We start from the raw sequence: 19036 nt of genomic DNA, 5'->3' as shown, positions 1-19036 counted from the left end.
GAACAGTGGCCCACTAGGTAGCACATCTGCCTCACAGTTCTGAGAACCCGGGTTTTCAAATCCGGCCTCGCCTGTGTGGACTTTGCATGTTCTCTGGTTTCACATCCCAAAAACATGCATGTTAGGTTAATCGAAGACTCTAAATTGCCCATAGGGTGTGAATGGGAGTAACAATGGTTGTTTGTTTAAATGTGCCCTGTGATTGGCTGCCGACCAGTTCAGGGTGTACCCCGCCTCTCGCCCGCGACCCTACTGAGGATAAGCGGGACAGAAAACGGATGTAATTGTCTATATCAAATTAAGAACTACAGATCTTTTCAAATTGTACTGATATTAATAAATGGATAAATAATTCTTAATGTTTCAGAGAAAATGGGAAAGTCTATGTCAAGGCACCTTCTGACCTCTATTCAACTTCTGTTCCTTGTTTAGTGTACCCTCTTTGACCGTTCTTATGCTGTTTTACTCTTCCATTGTTTTGCGATTCCCCGATGACCCTTCAAAGACCAACGGGTGCATGTTTCGGCAAAATGTGGTGGTAACACAGACAGTTCTCGGGATTCTTTCCAACTCCCTCATGAACACTTACCACTATCCTATAAAAAATACACAGATTTGTGGCATGTACAGTTTCCAAGTTTCAAGATTGCCATCATTTCAGCAATTTGATGTGGGGTACCTCCCCTTTTAAAGGGCTCAAAAGAATTGACATAATTGTAAGTAGAGTATATACGTCACTATTAATATTTTGATGAAAATCCTTTCCAGTCAATGGGGGCCTGAAGTGTGGAGTCGACGGACGCTGCTAAATTCTGAATGTTCTGGACATGATTTGATGATTTAGTGGTATGCAAAAGAATCACTGCCTAAATACAGTTCAGTTGTATTTCACTTTTAAGTTGATTACGTTTGTGTTCAATCTTTAAGCACTGTTTGTTTTTAAACCTTTATTTAGGTAAAAAAAAAAATTTTAACTTTTTGTCATCGTTTACATTTACACATTTTTTATTTTTTTTATATATGCAAGAGCATTGTTAATATTCTAATTGTGCATGATGTTAAAGGAATGCTCTTTTTAGGAATATAACCTTTGTCTCGTTCTCGATGAACACTTCGGCCTACTAGCAAGTACGCTACTGTATTTTAATGTTAGTCATAATGGTAGTACTTGGAGGGCTAAGTATTTTTTTCTGTTGTACTTGGTGTAAAAAGTATAAAATAATCGCTGCTCCGTCAGTTTAGTAGCATGGGGTTGAATGTGAGCCGAGCGTATAGCCCTGTGCATGTCACAATTCATCTTATAACTTAGTAGCGACAACATCACTCAGCATGTCCAGGTCATAACACTGCAGTCACGACGAATCTCGCATGATGTGGTATGGTTTGGATCATGAACTGCTCCTCCCCTTCTCCGTACTTTCTTCTTCCCGACCTTGGTTTCACCTGTAATGTGATTCCACGGGATGGGAGGTTTATATTTAAAAGTTTTCTGGCAAAGTCTAATCTCGCTGTCATGTGCATGAGTGGTACCAGTGGTGTGCACCTGGTTGGTGTTTTTTTACCCCCCCCCCCCTTTTTTTTTTTTTTTTTGCGAGGGTGGGTTGTGGGTTAGCCTCTTTAATTAAAGATGAATTGCTTTATTTCAAATCCACTGTGTTGGTGTATAAAGGCAAAATAGCCATCCAAATAACCTGGACCTAATTACCACGCAGCGAAATGAGTCAAACTGTTTTATGTCACCTCTTGTCCTGATGACTCAACTGTCCAAATATGCTCTCTTTCCCAACTCATTTGTTTTGAACATTCAAGGTTCATTTATGTTCATGTTCTCCACGTGCTTGCGGACAGTGCCTCTGGATTGGCACTGGGGTGGTGGTCCCTCTTTTTAAGAAGGGGGACTGGAGGGTGTGTTCCAACTCCAGGGGGATCACACTCCTAAGCCTCCCTGGTAAGGTCTATTCAGGGGCGCTGGAGAGGAGGGTCCGTCGGGAAGTCCAATCTCAGATTCAGGAATGTGGTTTTGCTGATGCGACTTTTTTCCTATCGAAGTACATTTGTCAACGGAGGGCGGGGGACTGCTCAGCGAAGGCCCACATCCAAAATGCACCACCAACCACTGGTTAATTACCTAAATATTTTAAAAGAATACATTTTAGAGCTGTAATATCAATCAATACCTTGATACCGTGAAACCACAACAGTACTGCTCACGATGATCATACCGTCAGAATCTGTTTCATGCCCATGCCTACATGTACGTGCTCGTTGGGCGTCGAGTGTTGTCGACTGTCGGCCTGTCGGTTAACGTCGGCTGTGTGTGTGTCCCGGCCTCAATGAGGACAAGCGCTAGAGCAAATGGATGTCATTTAAAAAAAATATACATTTAGTTTAATTGTATTTATGAAACAAAAATAAATATATATTAAATGTAATTTAATTATCCATCCATTTTCTGAGCCGCTTCTCCTCACTCGGGTCGCGGGCGTGCTGGAGCCTATCCCAGCTGTCATCGGGCAGGAGGCGGGGTACACCCTGAACTGGTTGCCAGCCAATCGCAGGGCACATACAAATAAACAACCATTCACACTCACAGTCATGCCTACGGGCAATTTAGAGTCTCCAATTAATGCATGTTTTTGGGATGTGGGAGGAAACCGGAGTACCTGGAGAAAACCCACGCAGGCATAAAAAAAAAGTTTAATTTAATTTGAATTGACTTTTATTCATCATCCCTCCTGAAATGGGTGAAAGGTCCTTCCGACTGGAATTTTTGCTTTCTCTCCTGCTCACCGCAGACCAGATGTGTTACATCTCTCCCTCCCTTCCAAAACATGCCTCCTCTTTGGGTTGATAACCCCCATCCACCCCTCCCACTCTTTGCCCACCCTCCCACGCCCCACAAGCCCTCCCCTGTTCCTTCCAAAGGCCGATTGTGGGCATGTCCCACCCTCAGATGGTCGCAGGCCTGACTGGAAGGATGAACCGTGCACTGCTGCTCCTGTCCCTGACGTGGGCCCTGACTGGGACCGTGACCCCGCAGACTAGTACAGGTACAGTAAGACATGCATCATATTTGCACTTGCATTTGTTGAACAGCATGGTAGCAAAAATGAAACACTGATATGCTGGATGGAGGCAGTTTAAAATATAAAAAACACAAAATGTTCATGGGTGCTCTTTAAGGTAATTCTAACTGTATTCATCCGTATGTTCTTTTAATCATATCTTTATTCTTTTATTTTAATTTTTTAAAAATGTTTTCAAATATCTTAATTTTGCTTGCTTAAGTAAAATATACTACAATTTAAAGATAATACAAAAATATTTATGCTACCTGGCAAATATTTATTTATTTTCATTATTTATAATTGATTTATTTAAAAATATTGAGCATACGCAACAAAATAATGCATACATTGAACTTAGCAATTTTAGAATAAAAAAAAAACAGGCTGCTACAAATTCGACAACTCTCTTGATGACGTACATTTTTGGTGGTTCCCAGGCCATACTTTGCCCACCCCTGATCTAAACACTCAAAAGACAACCTGGGTGGCAAATATTTTCCCCGGCCCACCCACACTGGATTTTCTCTCTTGTCAAACACACGACAAAGCAGAACAGGCCAACAAAATCTTATTGTGGCCCTTTAGATGTTTGCTGTTTTTACAAGGGGGGCATGAATGCAGAGTGGAAAAACAAAGGGCCACATGCCAGGAAATTTATCAGTGCGCGAGCACGTGTTTGTGTGTGTGTGTGTGTGTGTCTGTTTGTGCATTACCCAACAGAGTCGTGCCCAAAGAGACTCGTGGGGGACGAGAGAAGGAGGACGTGTCCACGTCCATGCAAAGCTGACCAAGACTGCGGCAACAAGCGTCAGTGTCTGTGCGATGGACAATGTGGTCTCAGCTGTGTAGCTCCAGGTAGGTTCTTTGTATCTCTGTGTGCGCGTGTGTGTGTGTGTGTGTGTGTCGAACCCCAGTCATCATTGTGTTTACTCACAGCTGTGTCAACACATTTGCGGCAGTCTTCGACTTGTGTCAGAATGATGGCGAGAGAAAAGTGTGGCAAAGGAAAGGAACAGCTCGTCATCCAAAGCATACCACATCAGGAGGCAGTATAATGATAAAGTGTGGCTGCTTGCTGATTTCGATGATGACTCCTGATTGAAGACTTGAGAGGTCTATCGGGTTACAATATACTATGAGGTGTCTTATAGGCCTAAAATAACATTTAGTCTTCACCCACACACAAAATACTGTCACAAGCACCCCAAAAAAATCCAATAAGGGACTACATTACATGAGCCAATCAACATTTGAGACTTGAGATGGCTTCCGTTTACACTTTGGAGCTTTCTTACACACAAGCAATTGTTGACTTTCACATAAAAAAAAAAGTCTGCACGGAAAAAAAATATTGTTTTTTTTTCCTCACTGAGTGAGGCTTCTTGGTTTTAGTCAGATGATTTGTGGTGAATAAGATAGCTTTTTTTCACTATGTGTGAGAGGTATATGCGTTATGAGTTTTTTGGGTGAATGTTAGATTTTTTGGGTGCGAGTGTGAGTGTTTCTGGTGTGTGTGAAACATTCTTTTTTGTGGGTGTGAGAGTGTTTTGGTGTGTGTTAGATTTTTAGATCCATGTGTGAGAGTTTTTTGGCACATGAGGTTTTTTGTTGTGTGTGTTTGTTCTGTGCATGAGAGTTTTTTAAGTGTATGTGTGTGAATTTTTTAGTGCGTGTGAAAGTTTTGAATGAATCTGACAGTTTTTTTTAATTGCGAGCGAGAGTTTTTCTGAAGAGTGAGAGGTTTTTTTTTTATGGTCATCTTGATTTTTTTTGGGTGGTGTGTGGGAGTGTTTAGTGACTGTGACAGTTTTTGAGTGTGTGAGGAGAAAATGTGATTTATTTTTTTTTGGTGCGCAGGAGAGTTTTTTTGTTGTGTGTGTGAGTTTTGTGGGAGTGTGAGAGTTGCAGGTGTGAGAAATAATTGCTATTTTTGGTCATTTTTCAGCCTATATTTTGGCACCTCACAATGTACGCTCTGCCCACATTTTCCTTGTATAAATAGTGGCTGAATCTCTAATAGCGGTGTGCCCCAATGATTAAATTAGTCCACCTAACACAAATAGAAGACCTCCCTTCAAATCAAACAAATCAATTCAATCTCATGGGATGAATATTCAAATGTTCAGTTGTGTCCAATTCATTTTTGTCACGGGCCACATGGTCGTTAAGGTTTCCCACGGAGGGCTGTTATGATTGTGAACCCATATACAGTAAATGTATGATTGCCTCATATTATTACATACAGAATACAATAACTAGTTTTAAATCAGAAACCAGTAAAAAAAAAAAAAAAAAAAAGCTAAACTATTATTACATTTATTTTAAATGGCGGATTGGTAACAACATATTTTCTCAATGTTATTAAAAGTGCAGACACCAATGTTGGTATTTTAGCAAGGAACATGAAGTCGACGCATATGATTTGCCTTTACGGGCCACATAAAATGGCGCGGTGGGCCAGATTTGGCCTTGATTTTGACACCTGTGATTTAGGTTGTAAATGTATGTCAATGCAAGACCTCGCCACCCACCACCGTCTCCCCCTTATGTGTCGTTCCTTCAGGTCGTACGTGTCCCTGGCCGCTGCCCCCCAGGGAAGACGCTGTGGCTCGCCTCCTTTCTCCCACGCACTCCTTCTCCGCCCTGCTGGAGGTGCGATGCAAGCCGGGGTTTGCGTTACCCAGCGGCATGGATGCCACCATTCGCCGTTGTCAAGGTGACCGTCAGTGGAGCGGGGATGAGCCCATCTGCACAGGTGGGTGAAGACTTGTGCTGTCATTTTACACCACATGGAAAGGGGGAGTTTCATAGGAGTTTTTCGAGTTATAGTCAGACAAGGCTTCCCCCCCCCCCCACAAAAATGGAGCAATTAAAGTACTGTTATTTTGGAAAACAATGATCAACATTTTTGCCTATTTTCTGACGTTATGGACCAAACCGATAACTGAATCGTAATCCTTTTATGTTTGTGCATTTTCTGCACTGTCAATTTGAAATAATGTCTTGTTGTTATTTTATCTGATCCCTCGATTAATTTGACAAAAGAAATCCACAAATTCATCAATTATTAAAATAATCGTTAGTTGAAGCCCTAAACAAGTTAATTTCTTCACAATGTCTTTTATTATATTTGATTATGCTTTTATACAACACGGTGCTGTACTTCTTTGTTTAAAAAAAAAAAACTAAAACAATTTGTGGTTTTGGGATGTCTGGAATGGATTAATGGCATTTCAGTTCTTTCAATGGTGAAAATTGATTTTCTACATGATTAAATGAAGCTCCGAGCTTGGTTACGGAACGAATTAAACTCTTAGGTCAAGGCATCATAGAGTAATAACAGCCCAAAATCACGTTTCATCAAGCAGACACCGCCATGTGTCCAAAGGCTCAAGGTAGCTCTAAAATAGCCAGACAAATACTCCAGAATGAATGCCATTGTGTTTGACAGGCTTCCTTGTCACCATAGCGACCACAGCTGCGCTGCTGGAAAAAATATTTTGCAGTTAGCCTTGCACATTAATTAGAAACATGTACCCTTGCACAATCTAATAAGGATTCCAAATACTAGAGCTGTGTCATATTTTAATTTAAAGATATTACTGCTCACTTTTGATTGATGTTGTCACAGAGGTTTGTAGTCATAATGAGAGGTTGTGCGGTTACCGTATTTACCTACTTTGAAAAATATTACAAATGTTATACTAGAGTATTTGGTACCTGGGACTTCAGTGGGCGCCTACTCGACTTAATCCACCACTTAATTAATACCTATCACGATAGAAACCATTAATCCTATACAAAAACACGTCCACCATCTGGAGCAGTTCCGAATCAATATCTATCTAACATGCCAAAACATAACATTATATGCAGTTCGCTACAGAGATGTATTTTGCTTGCCGAAGTTGGCTCGAACAAGTTTTGCTCTGACCAACCAATCAGAGGACGGAAAAATGCTGACATTTATGAGAATGAATTATAAATAAGATTGGTTCAAGAAACAGTCCAGTTGCGAATAAAATTGAAGTTAGATCGGTTAGTTGAGATGAGTACCACTGATTCGGTTGGCCCTGGGCAGATTACATTGACATGGCAACACATAGATGCTAAAATACGATTGGACAAAAAAATCTGACATCCGCAGACATAAACGAGAAGCAATGCAGCCAAGATTAACGCTATGAAAAGAAGAGAGCACACAGTTGGAGCTGAAGCCTATCCCAGCTGACTTTGAGTGAGAGGCTGGGTACACCCTGGACTGGTCGCCAGTCACTTGTAGGGCACATATAGATGAATCAGTCATACTCAAGTTCACATCTATGGACAATTGTGAGTCCTCAATGAACCTAACATGCATGTTTTTGGAACATAGGAAGTCAGAAAAAACCCAAGCAGAACATCCTAAATCACAGATTCGAGCACAGAACCCTAGATTGCGAGGCAGACCTACTAACCACTCAACCAACATGTCACCTTGAATGAATGTTGTTCAAAATACGTAACACGTGTTAATGTTGAATTCACAAATAAAATCCCACTAGTCACGTGCACTTACTCGCAGCATAAACACCTACAAAGAATTTATACTTATTTCTCTTGCCAGCCTGCCAGCTCTCATAAAAAAAAAAAAAAACACGCTTTAAAGGTTGATGCATTATGAACGCGCACACTCTGGAAATCTTTTCTACCCATTGGAAGGCCGTGTAATGTGAAATGAGGATACCATTGTCAGCTCTGTGCGGTGTTGAGTAGCCGTGCTGCTGAGAGACGGCCAGAAGGTAGGTGGGTTTTTAAACGTGTGAGAGCGCCGCTTTGCAACTGCTTGCGTGTGTGCGCGCGGCTGTGTGTGTGTGTGTGTGGCTGTGTGTGTGTGTGTTGGAGCGCCTTCCTGCCTGCTGAGAGGCTGTGGGCGGCCGATCACTGTCAAAGTGGCACACAGAGATGTGAGTGTGGATGTGTGTACATTGTAGAGAGCGGTACATTTTTTTCTGTATGTGTGTGTGTGGGCGGTGGCCCATCACAGTCCACAGAGTCAGAAAGAGAGAAAGAGAGAGCTGTGCTGGTCATGCTGCTTGAGGCCTTTCTCTTCTCAGCACCCCTCTCATCTTTTTCTCCCTCTCATCCCTTTCCATGCGAGAGGCCTCTGATCAGGGCTCGCTCGACAATGGCAGCCAAAAGCGGGAGTGAGGCTGGGGGTGGGGGGTGGGGTGTGTGTGTGTGGGGGGGGGGAGTTTAGTTTGACAACCATGCTCACTATATTCAGTGGTGGGAAGTAACTGAGTACAAATACTTTGTTACTAGAGATGGGCTTGTTTTAAGAACCTCGCAACGCGATTCAATTTCGATCCTTTACGTTGCGATTCAATTTGATTTCGATTCTTTAAGTTGGATTGGATTTGATATTGATTCAAATGCAATCTATTCAGTAAGGTAGATATATACGTATGTGGTGTGTCACCTCAGATTTTTGAGGAATAAAATGTGGACAATTTACTTGCATATGGAGTACAACATTTAAAAAAAAGCAAATTGCATGTCATCTTCATTTTTTTTTTTTCTTGGAAATGGTAATGAAAATAAAACTTATCCTTGGCATACAATTTGTATGAGTACTTTTGCGACCTCTGACCAAGTATCTGTACTTCTCCAGATACTTCTACTTGTACCACCTCTGACTTTTTTGTATCCTTTACTCTCAGTGTATTGATTGCAGCGGTTGATGCCTAATGTCGCTTTAAAGATGACTGCGATTATCCACCTGCTTCATTGCACTTTGGTGCTGCAGCGTGTGTGGGAGGCAGCAGTGAACTGAGCTCCTGGCTCTCATCCACAGCCAACCACCCTCACTCATAGGTGCCTTTACATTCTTACAGCAAAAGAAGGCCCCCCCCCCCCGCCCCTCAGGCAAGCCCGGCGTTTGATGGCGCTCCCCCTTAGCAACCTGCACAGGCTCTTGATATTTTTATTTGCACTCAAAACTTATTCAGGAGCCAACACAGCGCTGAGCTCTTATACAATGACGCCGTTGTGGAGAAGGTGCTCTTATGCGTTACCTAAAAACGGCGACGGCAGCCTAAATAGAACACAACCCTCCATTACTGCGCGACCGCTGACCTCGCTTCTTGTCCGTCGTGCGCACTCGAAGTGCTTCAGCCTCATCGACATCCAAAGCCTGTCGAGTGTTTCAGCACTAAAGTCAAACATATTGTGCACCACACAATATGTCCCTGACCGTCATTTTTTCTTCTTCTTAAATTTAAATTGTGTGGTTAATTTATACATTTGGTAACTCACTTTCAGGTTGTTCATGTCAGAGCATGAACATTACATTTTAAGACAAGCAGTGCTGGGAAAGTTCATTTTCCAAGCGATTTAGTTCAAAGTTCAGTTCACCATTCCAAACATCAACTAGTTCATAGTTCTTTTTTTTTTTTTTTTTTTTTTTTTTTTTTTTATAACTATGTTGCTGACAGGCTATTACCCTCAAAATACTGGCATTTCAGGCGGCACGGTGGGCGACTGGTTAGAGCGTCAGCCTCACAGTTCTGAGGACGCGGGTTCAATCCCCGGCCCCGCCTGTGTGGAGTTTGCATGTTCTCCCCGTGCCTGCGTGGGTTTTCTCCGGGCACTCCGGTTTCCTCCCACATCCCAAAAACATGCATTAATTGGAGACTCTAAAAAAATTGCCCGTAGGTGTGACTGTGAGTGCGACTGCTTGTTTGTTTGCATGTGCTCTGCATTTGGCTGGCAACCAGTTCAGGGTGTACCCCGCCTCCTGCCCGATGACAGCTGGGATAGGCTCCAGCACGCCCGCGACCCTCGTGAGGAGAAGCGGCTCAGAAAATGGATGGATGGATGGATACTGGCATTTCATTTCCCTATTGTTTCCACCCATTCAGTTCACACTAGTAACCGGCTGCAGCTTTCATCCTACATTCTCAAAAACATGAGGAAAAACTTGTTGCTTGAATGGTGAGTTTTAAAATGAGGAAATAAAACAAAAACAGGACTTTTTTGCACCTTAATATGCAAACAAAAAAATTTGCTACACATTATGACAGGAATGATGGTGAAAGGACATTGATAACTATGAATTTATTTCATTTTGAGGTCTAACTCAGTCATTCTGATACAAAAATTTATGTTCCTAGTAATCAATTTTACAATTATGCACTGTATTACAAAAGAACCACCAAAGAACATATTCACTCCCATTTACGCAGTATCCCTCAATGCACCTCGCGTTCTCACGCAGCTGCGAGCCTGCGACTTGCCTGCCATGAATGGCCGCCATGGTTGCACTGAATCGGTTGCCAAATACAGCATTTATCCGCCGACAAATGAAGGCTCGTAAATGGTCTGTTCAGACGGGGTTGTCCTGGAAGTCCCTAAATGAAAATGAACTTTCGTTCACAAACCGTTCTTTGACGCCAGCATGAGCACGTTCTTAATTATGTTCATCAGGCAGAAATGAACTAAGTTCAGTTCACCTTCACCCAAAATATGAACTATAGTTCATGAACCTTCGTTCATTGAATTCGTTCAGGTACGACACTGCAGGCGAGGTGATTTTACAGGTGGTTTTGGAAACTATAATGTCACAAAAGTGGAGCAAAAAGGACAATTTTCCCCATCAAAATAAGAAATTTTTAGTTGAATACATTTGTGGTGGTAAAATTAACGCTTCCTATCTTAAAACATTAAAACTGTACAAAATTCAAAAGAATAATTCATTCATTCGTTCACACACATTCCAAGGAATAAAATGTACACAGTGTGCAGTAATACTGTGCATTTATGTATGTTTAAGAGTTTAAAGGGTGTTTATAAAAGTATGGTAGAGGTTAACAGGAATGTGGGGAAGGTAATTAAGAGTTAGAGGAGGTTCATACAGCTTTAAAATATGTACTGTATAAATCATAAAAAAATATGTGGTTGCTACTTCGTGGATTTTCTGGAGCCTAACCATCTGCGATAAACGAGGGATTATCGTAGTTCTTAAACAAGCGCATTGATGGATGTGCTTCCTGTCCTGCAGAAGCTGAACTCCCTGCACCTACTGCGTCCTCCCCGACCTGCCACCTTCCCCAGGAGGTGACGAGCACCCTTGCCATCGAGGGCGGCGCCGCCGTGGGGACGGCCATCCGCTACAGCTGCCTGTCAGGGTGAGTGAGCAGGTGGAGGGAAGATGGAGGGAGGATGGATGGTGGTGGAGGGTTGAGGGGGCGCGGTTAGGCTGTGAGCGTGTGTAGGCTGCAGCTGCATGCGAACCTGAAGTGGTACGGAGGTGGATGCGGAGGAAGTGACAGAGCGTGAAGAATAAGAATAAGAAGGAGGGATGATGCGTTTGGGAGCGAGGGGTTCATGTCCGATGAATGGCAGGGCATCAGAAGGCGGCCCGAGGCTTAAGAAGCCAACTAAGCACGGGCAACCGCGATGGAGCCCCCAAGAGCAGAGAACAGAGTAACGTAAAAAAAAGTGCAATGTTTGGATTACTATAGTTTGTAGAACTATTTTTCACTAAAGCTTTTCCACATTTTTACATACAGTCTTGCCTTGAGATACGAGGAACCTGACTTCGAAACGTTTCGAGATCCGAGTCATCGTTCAGCCAATTGTTTTGCTTTGACTTGCGAGGAAAAATTCAAGACACGAGCACTGTATGGTGGCAGTCAACTCAACTCACTCGTGTGTTAATGTTCGAACTGTCCATAACGTTACAGTGGTTTACAAAACTATTAAATATATTTTTTGAACTAAAAACTCTCTGTAGTTTTTGATGAACACTTGGGCCGACTGTCCTTTAATGTTGGTTATAATGATACTAGTTGGAGAGCTACAAAGGATTTGAGGTGGTACTTGGTGTAATAAGTTTGAGAACCACTGGCCCAGTTGATGTTCACTATCCCGTGTTGTGAAAATCAAACCCAGTCAGCTCTTTGCCTGGTATTTTTTTTTACTTATTATACTCATTATGATCACTCAAGGAGAAATAAAAAAATTAATGATCAATAATCAATACTATTGGCTAAAACCTAGGGCCCCAAACTCCATTTTTTGCGTGAGGCCTCATTAAGGTGTGGGCCGGTTCATTCTCTCGCTCCATTGAGCTAAAAAGGTCATGATTACAGGCAGGCTCTTATTGAATGGACTCCCTCTCACACTGACTCATCCACAAGCAAGATGAGTGGAGTTGTGAGCCAGACAGAAATGAGAGGGATGCGGCGGAAAAGGAGTCATTCACACCTTTTTTCTCATCTCAGTGGCTTATCTTTTCCCCTCCATGCAGAGTAGCATCTTTCGCCGTCTATACTGTTAAATGTCACTCACGAGCCATCTGCCCGCCGCTCTCGTTTCCTGTGCAGGGCCGACATAGTGGGAAGCAGTGAGAATTACTGTCAGGAGAATCAAACCTGGCAGTATCCACACCCCATCTGTAAAAGTAAGTGAGCGCTCCATGCCCACACCTGCAATGTTTGTTTGGTTTTCACCTTCATTTCCCTCCCCACACAATGTCTCTCAGCAGATGACATAATGACTCAAGAATTAATCCTCAAAGTAAGAGATTTTTTTTGCCAACATAATTGAAAAAGTGGCCTTCCAGACCTCACATTTCCTCCAAGAACTCGTCAGTCTTGCAGTGCTTTACTGCTATCTAGTGGCCAAAGATGACACTGCTCATTATTAAAATACACCATTAGGTATACATAACGCAATATCTAATGAGATCCAATACAAGTGCTGTATTTAAAAAAATTATAAATAAATAAATAAAATAAACCTGCCTTTATAGTGTTTACTTTTGATTGACACAATTACGGCTGCATTGTTTCAACAATGTGTGTGCTACTGTAGTGTAGAAATGCAATACATTCACAATATTTGTTTCTTCACCATCTCGTTTAAATTACAATTTTTTTTCAAATCATCAAAACAGTCCTTATTATTTAAACATATTTACTGTATGTAACATAAACATATTCATTGTTATTATTAATAGAAGAAAAGTTAAATATGTTTTAGTAAATGTTTTAAAAATAATAATTGACATTTAAATTAATGAAAGACTTTCAAAATAAACAATATTTTCCATTGGTACTTCGACCCTACATATGAATTTTTCGAGATATGAGCCATCACTCGATTCGCTTTGACTTGACTTTGCGCTACGAGCGCTAGATGGTTTTGGCAGACTTCTTCAAAAAAGAGTCTTCAAGATGTTCCTTCCCACTCCCACTTGAACTTCGCTGTCAAGCGACATGTAAAAGAAAGACAATTACAGATTGTGAATTTAAAACAACAGCATTACCTTGCCTCGGGAAAGTCCACGAAATTAATGCTAACACACAAAGCAAAACGCTATAGGTGGGCTAACGACTAGCATCAATGTTGCGCTGTTATAACCCTTTAAGCAAAATATATTTGAACACAAATGGCAGCAACACATGGAGTGAGACAGTATAACAATACTCACAGGCATACATTTGTTAGTCTTCGTGAAAGACAACTAGTATCACTGCAGCTCGCTGAGCAGTTGTGACCGTCTCCTTCATGTACACTATATCTCTATGTCTGCGTTATACTGCCCCCCCCCTGGTGGCCAAGGTGGGCACACCAGAAGGAGCAGCACAATGAATTATTCATGTTGCACAAACTTGAGTTCTTTACTTACTATTTAATTATGTTATTACAGTATGGTTTGTATAAAGTACTTAGTAGTTGTAATGAACACAATTATGTGTATCATAGAGGCATTATAGTAAACTATAAATACTTTGCATTATATTTGAATCTAACTTTTTCATTACGATACCTTTCTTTGCTGCTCGGCTGGAAGAAGTCACATGCTTCTTCTGCCTTATCGTGACACTCATTTTTACTTTGGTTCGGTTAGCAAAAATATTAACACACATAAATACCACTCTGGCAATGTTAATCAAAAGTGAGCTTTATTAAATGATTTACCAAGGCTTGTATTGGGTGTCATAAATTGGCTTGCTTTGACCAACCAACCAGAGGACCAAAAAAAATCTACCATCCACAAACATGGAAACAGTGCAGCCAAGAGAAACGCTGATAAATGGAGCAAATTGACTACTATTGGAACAAATATTCCAATTTTGGTTGCAAATGTAGAGTAGGTCAATGCTTCTGATAGTGTTTGGGCCAGTAGAGAAGGCCTTGCTGGGCCTTGGCTTCCTCCACGAATGAATCTAATCTTTATTTGCATGGCTCAGGAGTGTACTGTGAGCCACCTCGCGAGGTGGCGCAGGGCTACGTGGTGGCCGTCCAGAAGACGGAGTATGAGGTGGGCTTTGACATCCATTACCTCTGCAAGAAGAACTTCCGCCTGGACGGACCCCAGAAGGTCACCTGTTTGGCTAACGGCAGCTGGAGCGCGGCGCCCCCGTCCTGCAGGGGTGAGCGACGTACCCAGTATGATGAGATGACGTAATGTAAGGGCCACGATATTAGGTACATGAGCACAATGCCATACGGTGAGTAGATCAAAAAGGACATCATAGTGCCACAATTTGCTTGACCTTTTCAGAAAGGTGGATGATTCATTTGACATCACTGATGAGTGAAAACAGTACTAAAGCTAGAGCATCAAATCTTTATCCATCCATCCATTTTCCGCACTGCTTATCCTCACTAGGGTCACGGACGTGCTGGAGCCTATCGCAGCTGTCTTTGGGCGAGAGGCGGGGCACACCCTGACCTGGTCGCCAGCCAATCGCAGGGCACATATAAACAAACAACCATTCACACCTACGGGCAATTTAGAGTCTTCAATCAACCTACCATGCATGTTTTTGGGAAGTGGGAGGAAACCGGAGTACCCAGGAAAAACCCAGGCAGGCATGGGGAGAACATGCAAACTCCACACAGGCGAGGCCGGATTTGAACCCCGATACTCAAAACTGTGAGGCAGATGTGCTAACCAGTTGACCGTCCCACCCTCAAATATTTATTTAATAAAATATTTAAAGCAATAGCGATAATTGTATAAATTGCATTATCTATTTAGCTAAATAGGTTTACCAAAATATTAGTTCCCATCTAATAATGATAAGGTAACATTTACTGTATTTTAAAAAGAAAATGAGATGATTAAAAAAATATATTAAAATAATAATAATAATAATAACAATAATTATAATGATATTATTATTATTTATTCATTTAAAATTATTTAGCTATTATAAAAATCAATTTAAGTCTTGCTAAATATTGGTCTCATCAAATTTAGCTATTTAGCTTAATATAGATTACCAAAATATTAGGCGCATCTTGCAGCTAATAATGTAATGATCATAATAATGAGATAATAATTATTTAAAAAGGAAAATGGCATGATTAAAAAAGATCTTTACAAAACTAAATACAAATATTATTAAAATAATAAAACTCCTTTATACATTTATTCATTTCAATTTACATTACATATTTAGCGCTAAGTCACCAAAATATCAGGAACATTTTCCAGCTAAAAAATGATAAGGTAATATTGATTTTTTAAATGACATACATACATTAAAATTCAGTACAAATTGAATAAAAATACTATAAATGTATTAATTAATTAATTTATTAATTAATTCATTATTTTGTTCATTCATTAATTTTGATTCAAATTTAGCTATTTACATTTTTTTTTCTGCTTTAAAAGAAAATCACATGATGAAAATATATCACCAAAGTATAAGGAACAGCTGCCGGCTGATAATCTCAAGATAAAACATTTTTTAAAAAAAGAAAATGACGATTAAAAACGAAAATCTGGCAAATATTTAAAAATTACGATTAAAATTAGATTATTTCTGGGGTGAGAAGCTCGGTCATCCGGGAGGATCTCAGAGTAGAGCCGCTGCTCCTCCACAGGAGCCAGATGAGGTGGCTGGGGCATCTGATTCAGATGCCTCCCGGACGCCTCCCTGGTGAGGTTCCGGGCATGTTCCACCGGGAGGAGACCCCGGGGACGACCCAGGACACGCTCGAGAGACTACGTCTTTTGGCTCCCCCCGGAAGAGCTGGATGAAGCGGCTGGGGAGAGGGAAGTCAGGGCGTCCCTGCTAAAGCTAGAAAATGGATGGATGGATGGATGGATGGATCATGTTATTTCTTAATTTCTTCATTCATTCGTTCATTCATTCATTTAAATTCAAATTAAGATATTTCACTGTCTATAAATTTCCACAATATTAGGAGCAGCTCCCAGCTAATAATAATAATAAACTTTTCTTTTGTCTTTGTTGCTTTTAAAGAAAATCACATGATAAAAATACATCACCAAAATATTGCTCTCAGTGATGCAGTGCAGTTCCACAAATAAAATAATAATCATATTTAATACCTTTTTTTTTTTTTACATTTGAAGTGTAATAAATGAAAAAAATATATAAATACCTCTGACAGTCCCAATCAAACATGGGCATTCCATTTACGTCCTCTTCCTTTGGCTCCTCTCGAGATTGTGCGAGTGTACCTAATGTTGTGGCAGGTGGCTGCATATTTACATGCCGGGTGTAACGTGTGTAACAAATGTGTGATTTCCCCAGCTCGCTGCCTCATCCCTGCCGAGAGAAGCCGCGTGATGGTTGACGGCGTGAAGCGGTGGCCTTTTGACATCACAGATGCCATGGTCCCTCACGGAGAGACCGTCACGTTCTTCTGCAAACACCCTCACAAGCAGTGCAGCTTCAGCGCCGCACAGACGTGCTCGGACGGCAAGCTGCAGCCGCCCGCCTGTTACCTCGGTAGGCCATCTCTCATTCTTTCTTTTTCCCTCATCGCACTCGGGAATTGGTTGTTGACAGTCGGAGGTTGCTGCAATATTTATGAGCCTCTCTTTGATTTGCAGAGCCCACTTGGCTGCAGTATAAACTCTTCCCTCACCGGCTCGTCTCCCAGATTGAAGCGTGCGACAGCGCCGACGAAGCGGAGACCTTCTGACCTTGTCGCGCACTCGTAACACACTGTCACGTCTCCTGTTGCTGTGGTTCAGCGGGCCCCACTGCCTGATCTGTGCCTCCCGGTGCTTGATTCGAACCCTGCTCAGACCATATGCCCTCCTCTCGTCCATTCTCTGAAAATCACTTTGTGTCATATTTACTGTATTAAAACAGTCATTATGACATGAGAGTAGTCCATGCTAAATAGGACCTGTGAAAAAAAAATCTGCCGTCTCTGGCCACGTTTCAACTTCAAACTGATAACACGGAATGCGGCTGCGATTGTGTAACAAATGATTGATACTTTGTAAGTCACGCCTTCTGTCTCCGATTGGTTGCGCAGTGGTTTCTGATTTGATTTCTAAATCAAAGTCGAGACACAGGATGGGGCCAGAGACGGCTGATTTTTTTTCACAGATCATTTTTTTTGTCAAGCACAGTGGCGCCTTGGGATACAAGTGACCTGCCTCTTGACTTTTCCGAGACAAAAGCCGTCGTTGGTCTGATTTTTTATTTTTTTTGCTTGCACTTGCGACCGCTGTATGGTGGCATTGAGCTCAGTTCACTTCACAATAAGCAGCAGTTTGGCAGATAGTTAACAATTCTTGCAAAAAGAGACTTCAAACTGTTTAACACCACTCCCAGTTAAAGTTTATTGTCAAACTAAACATTAAACAAAGAGAATTACATGTCGTGTATTTAAAATAACCACATAATTTTGCTTTACTGTCCGCTAGTTTAATGCCAAGACATAATGTGAAACACTATAGACAGGCTAACGAATAGCATTAATAATGTTGAAGTTATAACCCTTTAAGAAATGGATATTTGAACATGAACGGTGGAGCAACACATATAGACAAGATATCACTATACGCAAAGGCATATATTCTTTATCCTCTGTGAAGAATGACTAATATTATTCCAGTTTACTGAAGCACAGTGTAGTGTTGACTCTTCTTTGTGTCTGTATGACTGTATTATAGTACCCCCAAGTCGCCAAGGCAGGCACACCAAAGGGAGCAGCACAATGAATTGAATGCAAGCATTAAATCATGATGTGCTGACTGTTTAATTCTTTGCATGATATTGAATTATTTTATTATTACTCCATGCTTTTATAAAGTACAATATTATTGAATGTGCTTTTCCACAATACATTTTTTGATGAATGGCATGAATTAATGGCTTTTTCAATTCATTTCAATGGGGAAAAATTGAAGTTTAAGAAGTTACATGTGTGGTCACGGAATAAAATAAACTTGTATCTCAAGGCACTGTTGTATCACCGTCAAGTTAATCATGACTGTTTTATCAAATATGAAAAAAAAGTGTTGTTGTTTTTTTCACTTTAAGGTGCAGGTACACTAAACCTATGCTGTAATGACCCTGCAATGTATCGCTATCACCTTGCCTCCATGATCATGCATAAAGCCAATGGACACCTCATTAGGTACACCCACGCAATGTAAACAGAGAAAAGTCTGCCTTCACAAGGAAAGGCAATTTATATAACACCATTCATATGCAAGTCAAATCCATAGTGCTATAATATGCTAGAAATAATGATTAAAAACAAAAAGATGAAAAGCTTAATAAAAGCCCAACTTAAAGGCAGGATAAAAGATAAAACAAAATGGTAAAATGACACATGAAGTTAATTATGAAGAACAAATTCCAAAATAAAAAGCACAATGTTAAAAAAATAGAAATAATATTTTTGATCAATAAAGTTTTCAGGCCTAATTTTTATTTTTTTTATGAATGTTTTTGGAACCTTTCCTCCGCTATTCTCTGTAAAACTTGCCGATTCTCTGTTCTGGCGCTGAGACCAAATTCTGTCTAATATAAAAGTAGTGCTTTGGTGCCATGTTGTGGCATTTTGGTACCTTGGAACGACCGCTCACTAAAGCGATGGGTGAAGCTTCTATTACACAGGCCATATCGCGTTGTCTGATAGAAACGTAAGCCGGCATGGTGAAAGACTGGCTAGCACATCTGCCTCACAGT

At 41.1% G+C, this 19036-nt stretch overlaps 1 protein-coding gene across 2 annotated transcripts; it reads left to right on the top strand.

Moving 5' to 3' along the window:
* Positions 1-1853: 1853 nt before the first annotated feature.
* Positions 1854-18303, top strand: ntd5 (ntl-dependent gene 5). Of its 2 annotated transcripts, XM_061776403.1 has the most exons (10): positions 1872-1948; positions 2050-2120; positions 2904-3050; positions 3789-3923; positions 5632-5823; positions 11110-11236; positions 12437-12513; positions 14309-14491; positions 16634-16831; positions 16936-18303. In XM_061776403.1, exons 2-10 carry the CDS (start codon positions 2102-2104, stop codon positions 17025-17027), a joined length of 1170 nt encoding a protein of 389 aa, XP_061632387.1. In that variant the 5' UTR covers positions 1872-1948; positions 2050-2101; the 3' UTR covers positions 17028-18303. The 2 variants fall into 2 exon arrangements, with proteins under 2 accessions (XP_061632386.1, XP_061632387.1); XM_061776402.1 differs by having other exon boundaries at positions 1854-2120.
* Positions 18304-19036: the final 733 nt, after the last annotated feature.

The sequence above is a fragment of the Phyllopteryx taeniolatus genome, chromosome 6 (genome assembly GCF_024500385.1).
Source record: "Phyllopteryx taeniolatus isolate TA_2022b chromosome 6, UOR_Ptae_1.2, whole genome shotgun sequence".
NCBI classification, from domain to species: Eukaryota; Metazoa; Chordata; class Actinopteri; order Syngnathiformes; family Syngnathidae; genus Phyllopteryx; species Phyllopteryx taeniolatus.
Note: the sequence above shows the minus strand (reverse complement) of the source record. Positions and strands in the feature narration are given on the sequence as shown.

Coding starts and splice junctions, on each gene's coding strand:
- ntd5 (XM_061776402.1), top strand. CDS start 2,027: ATGCGACTTTTTTCCTATCGAAGTACATTTGTCAACGGAGGGCGGGGG. Junction 3,924..5,631: donor TCTCAGCTGTGTAGCTCCAG/GTAGGTTCTTTG, acceptor TCGTTCCTTCAG/GTCGTACGTGTCCCTGGCCG. Junction 16,832..16,935: donor GCCGCCCGCCTGTTACCTCG/GTAGGCCATCTC, acceptor TTTGATTTGCAG/AGCCCACTTGGCTGCAGTAT.